This window comes from Sardina pilchardus, chromosome 16 (assembly GCF_963854185.1).
Source record: "Sardina pilchardus chromosome 16, fSarPil1.1, whole genome shotgun sequence".
In the NCBI taxonomy this organism is placed as follows: Eukaryota; Metazoa; Chordata; class Actinopteri; order Clupeiformes; family Clupeidae; genus Sardina; species Sardina pilchardus.
The window spans coordinates 31,948,064-31,958,063 of record NC_085009.1 but is presented as its reverse complement, the minus strand read 5'-3'; the positions used below and the strand labels follow the sequence as shown (position 1 = coordinate 31,958,063).

At 42.2% G+C, this 10,000-nt stretch overlaps 1 protein-coding gene across 1 annotated transcript in view; it reads left to right on the top strand.

The window, feature by feature from the left end:
• Window positions 1-8,917, top strand: part of LOC134059863 (L-selectin-like) — a 47,348-nt gene extending 38,431 nt beyond the window's left edge. The window contains exons 5-9 of the mRNA XM_062516394.1: window positions 12-158; window positions 599-745; window positions 5,115-5,261; window positions 7,384-7,481; window positions 8,192-8,917. Of these exons, the coding sequence (XP_062372378.1) occupies window positions 12-158; window positions 599-745; window positions 5,115-5,261; window positions 7,384-7,481; window positions 8,192-8,326 (674 nt within the window). The 3' untranslated portion in view covers window positions 8,327-8,917. The remainder of the gene's footprint in view (window positions 1-11; window positions 159-598; window positions 746-5,114; window positions 5,262-7,383; window positions 7,482-8,191) is intronic.
• Window positions 8,918-10,000: the final 1,083 nt, after the last annotated feature.

Here is a 10,000-nt window from a genome sequence, read left to right as displayed (position 1 = left end):
GTCGTTCACAGATATAGATGAGTGTGCAAGAGACAGCTCTACATGTGGACCCAATGCTGCCTGCAGCAACACCCAAGGGAGCTTTAGCTGTGCCTGTAACCAGGGATACCAGAAGCCTCCTAGAGTGACAATCACCAACGCTACAAACCCATGCCAAGGTATTGCCCATATGTACTGGTATGCATGTCATGCTGTGTTGTTGGAGCCAGTGGGGCAATGACTAGACATCACAAGGAACATTACCAGTGGTACCTGTTCAGGGTGTTCCAGCAGGCAAGAACTCCCTGCCCCTCCCCCCATCCAGTTCGGTTCACGGATCAACCTTTGATTCTGTAGTGCAAGTCATTGTCTTATATATAGGACTGCTGTGGAATTGAGTGATGTGATGGGGTAGTTGTAGGTAAAGAATAATTCAATAGTGTACATGGCACAATTGTATATTACAATTACCGGTACTCATAATGAAAACCAATGTCAGCACTAGAGACTTAGTAATACAACATAGTACATTTCTGATATATTATATTACAATATCAGATCGCTGTCTTATATACATACATGAGTGCTGCATAATTGGGAGGTTTGTGGTCATTCACAGATACAGATGAGTGTGCAAGAGACAGCTCTACATGTGGACCCAATGCTGTCTGCAGCAACACCCAAGGGAGCTTTAGCTGTGCCTGTAACGAGGGATACCAGAAGCCTCCTGGAGTGACAATCACCAACGCTACAAACCCATGCCAAGGTATTGCCCATATGTACTGGTATGCATGTCATGCTGTGTTGTTGGAGCCAGTGGGGCAATGACATTAAAGAATACGAGTTTGAGTTTGAGCTAAATGACTGACAGTGCAAATACTCAGGGCCAATCTGTAAACGTTTCCAAACTGCCATTTTTGAACCACACTTGATGCTTAAAACATGGTTATGAGAGTCCTGCAGGGCCTCAACCAGCAGGAAACTCCTGTGGGTGAGTAAGTAGGAGTGATTGAACGCCTGGTATAACCTTTAACCTTTCAGCGTGTCATGCAAGTTGCTGTTCCGTATTTAGGACTGGCCTGGAATTTAAATTTTCTTTAAAGAGGAACTATGCAGGATTTGCGATTTCATCTCTGGTTTCGGTTTCGTTTTTCGTTTTCGCTTGTTTTATGCTTGCATATTTCTCTGCATAGCTTCTCCAACAGCTTTAGCGCACATATATAGGCTCTATATAAATATATAAATTGCAAGCGTGGTTCTTCTTGTTCTTTACGCGTCTCAGACTTCCAGATGTAAACAGGAGACGATACGTCTCCTGCAGAAACTGCAAGGTTGCAATAGCGGATAGGGACACTGGGGGCGGGAGGAAATATTACTGTTTTCGATGAAACTGGTCAGTCAAGCAAAACAACGATTTCTGAGCGATTTTATGACTATGAAAAAGTTGCATAAGGTCTCTTTAAATGAATTAACTAAATCTGACGAGACATTAGGCCACTTAATCAAATTTAAAAACCAATGTCAGCAGCACGACTGTATCATAGTTATAAGACTAAATATTTTAACACTATATAAGATACACACAGCAGCTATTTAAACATCAAATACTGATTAGAGATGCACCGATTGCAATTTTTTGGCCGATTCCGATTTCCGATTTTTCATAGAATTTGACCGGCCGATACTGATTTTAGCCGATTCCGATTTCATTGTTTCTAACCACTTTACAGCACACACAATGGTTATTTTCTATCTTTTCTTTAATACAACATGTTAGAAATGTAATCAACTTATCAATGGCTGGTAAAAAAATTTGAATAGACAGATTCTTCTTCAAGTCCTCTTCAGCTGCAGTATTTCCAGTGTGGGACATTCACACACTACTAGACCTACAGTAATAGAAATGCACTGTGGGAACACCTATGTTTTTCTTCTCACATCAAATATCCCACTGTAAGTAGCTTTAGAATAGGCTACTGATAAGTGTATAACTGGATAATTTGGTAGGCCTATACATAGGTGCTACATAGGCTGAGATGTTGGAAAATTACAAAAAACTACTTTTGAGAAAACAGCCTTGAAACACAGCCAATGACATGCAATTCCCAGTCTACACTCTTCTTTGAACTTTCGCGATTGCTTGCGGATACAAAGGAAGTGTCCATATTTGGATGCCATAACGTCATGCAGGAGAAACACAGCTTTCCAGCGACACCACTCATGATATGTTTTGTATCACGGTTGCGGTAGACAAAAGGTAATGAAATAAACCTCTAAATGTCAGACTTTGTTGTTGTAGTAGTGCGAAAGAATAAATGCTAAGGTGGCAAACCGAAACAAAATGTTTATTCCTGCCGTGTCTCGCCTTAAGTGCAGTAGGCATAACTACTCCTAGGCCATGTCGCTGCTTAAGTGCAGTATAACTACTCCTAGGCCATGTCGCTGCTTAAGTGCAGTATAACTACTCCTAGGCCATGTCGCTGCTTAAGTGCAGTAGGCATAACTACTCCTAGGCCATGTCGCTGCTTAAGTGCAGTATAACTACTCCTAGGCCATGTCGCTGCTTAAGTGCAGTAGGCATAACTACTCCTAGGCCATGTCGCTGCTTAAGTGCAGTAGGCATAACTACTCCTAGGCCATGTCGCTGCTTAAGTGCAGTATAACTACTCCTAGGCCATGTCGCTGCTTAAGTGCAGTATAACTACTCCTAGGCCATGTCGCTGCTTAAGTGCAGTAGGCATAACTACTCCTAGGCCATGTCGCTGCTTAAGTGCAGTATAACTACTCCTAGGCCATGTCGCTGCTTAAGTGCAGTATAACTACTCCTAGGCCATGTCGCTGCTTAAGTGCAGTAGGCATAACTACTCCTAGGCTATGTCGCTGCTTAAGTGCAGTATAACTACTCCTAGGCTATGTCGCTGCTTAAGTGCAGTATAACTACTCCTAGGCCATGTCGCTGCTTAAGTGCAGTATAACTACTCCTAGGCCATGTCGCTGCTTAAGTGCAGTAGGCATAACTACTCCTAGGCCATGTCGCTGCTGAAGTGCAGTATAACTACTCCTAGGCTATGTCGCTGCTTAAGTGCAGTATAACTACTCCTAGGCTATGTCGCTGCTTAAGTGCAGTAGGCATAACTACTCCTAGGCTATGTCGCTGCTTGTTGACAGCGCTTGTGGTTCAGCGCTGTGGGCACGCAATTATAGCGGCAAGGACGGGCGGAGATGAGCGCTGCAACCTGAAGTGACAGCTCAGTAAATTCCACGCAATATGGCAAAGCACAGCGTTCGCTGCATAGAAAACACTCAGTATTAGCGCTTTATCCAGTCCTGAGTGTTGGCCTTTGCTAGCTTCATCAAACTTTGCTATCTCAGCTAAGTGATGTTGTTACAAGTATGTGCGAGTGCATTTGACCGGCATAAAATCAGCATGTCTCAGACTGACCGGCCGGTCGCCGGTCATGGCCGATCACGTGAAAATCGGCCGATTCCGGTCACCAGCCGATCTATCGGTGCATCTCTACTACTGATATTATTATATTACAATATCAGATCACTGACTTATATACAGTACATACAGTTGAGGTCAAAATGATTAGCCCCCCTGAAATATTGGAACATTACCCAAAAATTCTCCCTAAAATGTTCATCTCTCATAAAATTTGAAAAATTAAACATTCTCCAGTGCTATTATGTACTGTAGTATCTGGTGCATTCTGGAGTGTTAATATTACTATTAGGAATGCTTAATCTTAAAACACACACGATCAGCCTGTCACCTTTCAAGCCACACCTTTGCAGTCAGTTAGTGCCCAGTCAACACCTGAACATCCAATCAGCATTGATCGTTTACCTAAAGACTCCAAGGAACAGGCCTACGGGCACTTGGACACCTGTCTGAGAGGGGACTGCCTTTACAGGCATGCTGAAGATAAAGGAAATCTGTCTGGACCTCAGAAAGAACATCATTGAGGCCTATACTATGGGGGAAAGCTATACTGTAATCTCTAGATGCTTCACAGTCTGTAGAACAGCTGTGCAAGGCATCATTTCAAGGTACAAAGAGTTCCAACTTTGTACCTAACAAACCTAGGTGTGGATGAAAATGCTAAATATCTTAATCTCCTGAGAGAAAAATCATCAGGGATGTTAGCAAGCATCACCGTACATCCACCAAAATGATAGTTGCTGACCTAGAGACCTCTGGGGTTGAAGTCTTGAGGAAGACAGTAGCGGGGGCTTTTTATTGTGGAGGCCTCCAAAGTCATTGGCCGAGAAAAAAAATACTACTCCAAAAGGGGCACTTCAAAGTCAGACTGAACTTTGTCCATGCACATTTAAAAGATAAAAAATTGTTTTGGAAGACTGTCCTTTGGTCCTATGAGATTAAACTGGAGCTGTTTGGGCACATGGATGTTGCCTACTGTATGTTTGGCGAAAAAAGGGAAGGCCTACAACCATAAAAATACAGTTCCTACGGTGTAGCATGCTGGTGGGAGCATCATGTTATGGGGCTGTTCTGCTGTCTCAGGCACAGAGAGCCTTGTTTGGGTGCATGGGATCATGAAAAAGAAAGATTATGTTGACATTTTGAGGGATAACATCAAGACGTCTGCTCTTGGTCTAGGCTTAGGTCGCCACCAGGTCTTTCAGCATGATACTGGCCCAAAGCATATGTGAAAAGTGGTCCAAAACGTCTTAAAGGATACCAAAATCAAGGTCCTGGACCTGGAGTGGCCGACACAGAGACCAGACTTCAACCCCATTGAGAATCTGTGGCATGTGCTTAAGCAAGAGTGTGTGTGAAAACCATGCCGTTTGGACGAGCTGGAGCTAAATAGTGTCTAAAGAGATATGTGGCAACCTAGTAAAAGACTATCCAAAGAAGTTGTTGTCAGTTGAGCAAAGTGGCTACACTATTGACTATTAATGGTCTGGGGACTAATAATTTTGAACATGTCACTTTTTCCTTTTCTTGTCACAAATCATATCACAAAATACATATAAACACATTTTTGGAAATGGTCATTTTCATGTATAAACAAAGGATTATGTCTGATTTCACAAGGGGGGCTAATAATTGTGGCCTCAACTATACATGAGTGCTGCATAATTGAGATATTTGTGGTCGTTCACAGATACAGATGAGTGTGCAAGAGACAGCTCTTTGTGCGGACCCAATGCTGTCTGCACCAACACCAAGGGGAGCTTTAGCTGTGCCTGTAACGAGGGATACGAGAAGCCTCCTGGAGTGACAATTACCAACGCTACAAACCCATGCCAAGGTACTTCCTATACACACAGATTTGCACAACAGGCTGTGTTCTTGGAGACAGGGGCAAGGACTCGACATTACAAGGACTTATGTAATAATGAGTATGAATTCCTCTTAAACTAAACTGTTTAAGTCTCTTTTTCACCATGACAATGAGTCAAGCACCCCCTGAAGCTAGATACAATAGTGGGCTGCACAGTCACAGTAACTACAATAGTGGGCTGCACAGTCACATTAGCTACAATAGTGGGCTGCACAGTCACATTAGCTACAATAGTGGGCTGCACAGTCACATTAGCTACAATAGTGGGCTGCACAGTCACAGTAACTAGTGGGCTGCACAGTCACATTAGCTACAATAGTGGGCTGCACAGTCACATTAGCTACAATAGTGGGGTGCACAGTCACATTAGCTACAATAGTGGGCTGCACAGTCACATTAGCTACAATAGTGGGCTGCACAGTCACATTAGCTACAATAGTGGGCTGCACAGTCACAGTAGCTACAATAGTGGGCTGCGCAGTCACATTAGCTACAATAGTGGGCTGCGCAGTCACATTAACTACAATACCGAGCTGCACAGTCACATTAGCTACAATACCGAGCTGCACAGTCACATTAGCTACAATAGTGGGCTGCACAGTCACATTAGCTACAATAGTGGGCTGCGCAGTCACATTAGCTACAATAGTGGGCTGCACAGTCACATTAGCTACAATAGTGGGCTGCACAGTCACATTAGCTACAATAGTGGGCTGCGCAGTCACATTAGCTACAATACTGGGCTGTAAACCAGGCTGTGCTTTGCAGGTGGTTGATGGCTACAGATTTCTATGTGCTAGGTGGCCAACAGAGAGTTGTACAGCTACATCTATGTACATGGTTCTCAAATGTATTTTTTGGTTACAAAACCTGTCTTTTTAGATTTAATAGTGCATATTTCTCAATAACTCTTGCTAAATATGAGGCCACAAATCTTACTCGTTAATACTGAAATACTGCTATCTTGGATACATTTTTCAAGTGTACTTTCAAGCAACAAACTATGTCTACATCACTCCGATTGGCAGTTGCCTTGTCGCATCGCTCAGAATTAGCTGTAGAAAAGCAAGTGGCCTCTCCCATTGGAAATGAATGGAAGTCTGCCGCTTTAGGTAGGCCCTACTGTGTCCACCAAACACGTTTTTTACGGCCAGAGCGCCCTCAACCTCCTTTTCTCTGTGCTTCGATAAATGTTTATTGTTGTTACCAAAAACAGAGACGGTTTATAACGAGAAGTGACATTGACGAGCCCGGCGCTGCTGATTTCAACTTTGCGGTAAAAAACGGTCAGCGCCGAGAGATTTTTTCCGCCGAGGGCGCTCAGCGCTGTGAACGCTGAGCTACATAGACTTTATATTGAAAATTGTCGCCGTCGGCGCAAAAAACGCGTTTGGTCGACACAGCACCTTATGGCTGTCCCAGAACGCCGGTCATTATCTGGATATAGGTCCCGACACGGCGAACCAGACCCCGACGCGCAGTGGAGGGGTTTTGTTCCGCCCTGAAGGGACCTATTTCCCGATAAAGACCAGGCGTTCTATACATTATCCCGCTTATTATACGGCTACTTGCCAAAACGAGAAAATAAACTTACCACAATGTGTCTTAAGCAATGACTTTAGCTAACAAAATGAAATAGTTAGCTTCTCAACCGTCTCTGCTTTCACTTTCAACTAAATTCCATTGCGGAGTGATATGAAAGACCTGAAATAGAAGCACAAACTCCGTTGCCATTGACAGCGGTCAAGATTTTTTTTCTAGGTCCTCTATCCAGAAATAATGACTGGTAGAACGTTGGGAAATCCCATTCAAGTCAATAGAACGTTCTACTTGCATTGTGAAGAGCCGTATAATAACTAGTGATTATATAACTGCAGGGTCAGATCTGCCCCGTGTTATGAGTTTGTCCTGGACCTTTTTCTTTCCACCAACAATATGGAATCTAGTGGTCAGCTGCATTTCTGGCTGTGCATGTTGGATACGTGTGTAAATGTTGATTTGTCTTGGCTGTCCAGAGTTTTAAAACCTTAACCCTTAGTGCAAATAGTTAATCCAAATAATCTTTGCATGTGTGTGTTGCTCTGTGCAGAGCCGGAGGTGAAGAGGCAGATTGTGAGAGTGAAGTTCCCGGTAGAATCAGGTGTGGACATGAACGACCCTGACACGCTGAAGGCCGTCCTAAAGCAGGTGAGTCCACACTCCTACTTGTGTGTGTGTGTTGGGAGCGTTCATGTCATGGTTCCTACTTGTGAGTGTGTGTTGGGAGCGTTCATGTCATGGTTCCTACTTGTGTGTGTGTGTTGGGAGCGTTCATGTCATGGTTCCTACTTGTGTGTGTGTGTTGGGAGCGTTCATGTCATGGTTCCTACTTGTGTGTGTGTGTTGGGAGCGTTCATGTCATGGTTCCTACTTGTGTGTGTGTGTTGGGAGCGTTCATGTCATGGTTCCTACTTGTGTGTGTGTGTTGGGAGCGTTCATGTCATGGTTCCTACTTGTGAGTGTGTGTTGGGAGCGTTCATGTCATGGTTCCTACTTGTGAGTGTGTGTTGGGAGCGTTCGTGTCATGGTTCCTACTTGTGTGTGTGTGCTGCGATAGTTTTGGGTCTTTCCAGAAGCTTCTAGAGACGTATCTGTTCAACTTACATTAAATTAATGAAGTGTTTTTTATTAATTATGATTTGTATATTTATGGTGTTTATGTTCATTATTGATCATTGATATTATTGACATAATTGTTATCATTACCACTAACTTTCTATAAACTAAACTATATAAACATAAACATAAACATAAACATCAAACCCAAGTGATCCTCTAGTCGCACACTAAACAAACTGGGAGCTTATGACAGTCCATGGAGAAAGGTGGTTCTGAAAGACTCAGGTTCTGTTCTCCAGATGCAGAAAAGACTGGGGTTGCCAGCAGATGCCAAACTGAGCTGGAAGAAGCAACCAGATGGAAAGATCTTCAAGAAGCAGAAGGAGAAGAAGAAAGAAGAGGGGAGGAAGAGGAGGAAGAGAACTGAGCTCTAAACACTCTGCTGTTGTTCATGTGATGAAGTGAATGATAGGCTTTTCACAGATCTATCTTTGGTTTGTCTTCTTTGATTTCTATGTTTAAATTTTTCACTTCTCTTCAGTCTTTTTGGTTGGTGATTGTTTTGGTGAAACGGAATTTAGGACTATTGTTTTTCGGGAAACATCATTGTAATTGTTTGAAAATGTTTGTTGCTAAAGTTAAAAAAGCGAAAACGTGGACAATCTCATAGCTTACAATTAAAATACTTTTAGTCATATAACTGCTTAAATCCAGCTTGCTCTTAAACAAATAAAAATGTGCGAATGCTGCAAACATAAGATAACCAGTGTGAAACAACTTAGACTTAAAATGTTTTTGCTTAGACTTAGAGGTTTGTAAGTATAAAAAATTTTTTGCTGATAAAACATAAAGTGTGTTTGCTTATATTTAAAATATTTGTGTTAGATTTAAAGTGTGATGATAAATGAAATGTGATTAGAACAGGCTGTACCAGATTCTTTGTACTTAATAAAAGTCAAAACCCTAACCCTTGGTTAGCTCATAACAAGACAGGATAAGAACAAGCCAAGGCATTTTCAACCAGTTCGAAAAGGTATGTAACATCCCCCTTCAATTGTATTTTTCTTTATTCTTCTTTGTACTTAATAAAAATCAAAACCCTTGGTTAGGGGTTTGTAAAAAGACGGTCTAGGAGTCTTTTCATGATTCTTTGCCTCCCCTGTGCCACTGAGACATCAAACTACTTGCACCAGAGGCATCAGCCTACAGAGGTGGCCATGCATGAGCGGGTAATTGTCTGTTTGAGGGCTTACTTTCTAACACACTGTTTATGGGCAAAAACATACTGCACAATGCACTGCTACACACAGGAGTAGCCAACTCAGCTAGGCCTGTAGGAAGGAAAGTCTCCAGAGCAGAGAAAAAACTGCAAATATCTGTTATCCAGTGTATTGATTGTGGTCCAAAGTCCTAGGGCTCATTGTGGCCTAAATGCACTACAGGGGAGGATACCGTAATCGGTAGTCTGATAAATACAAGTGTGTTTAGAGACTGACCCTAAATTGTAGTACCAGTAGATCTTATGGAGATCAGTAAAGGCTATATGAATTGTAAGAGCTGTCTCCAGGAAATACTTAAAGGTGACATAGAATGGAAATCATTTTTTTCTTGGTTTTCATGAATTATGAGAGGTTGTGCATAAACAAAGAGCTATCATGAACATGAGGCATGGTTGTGCCCTCCTTCATATGAAAATCTTGAACTTAGAAATAGACACTAAAAAATGGGCGATTCAGCAAAACTGCTTGCTTGTGATGTCAGACATCGCAAAGCCATTGAAGTTCAATTGGGGTTGCCAAAGAGGGCGCCATTTAGTCAAACGGACCATTTCAATACCCAGCCTAAATATATGGTTTTAATTAGTCTTGTACAATTGCAATTGAGTTTATTTTTTTAAATCAAAGTTGAATACATACTATTTTAACATCAGAGAACACAGTGCAATACTCAATTCATCCATTCTATGTCCTCTTTAAACTTTAAATAAACGTTTTCCCTATGACGGGATTTCAATTTCAATTTAATTTCACTTATAACATTACACATGTCTCATAGCGCTTTACAGAGTATTACACATTCAGAGAGAGCCAATTAGTAACAGGGGTGAG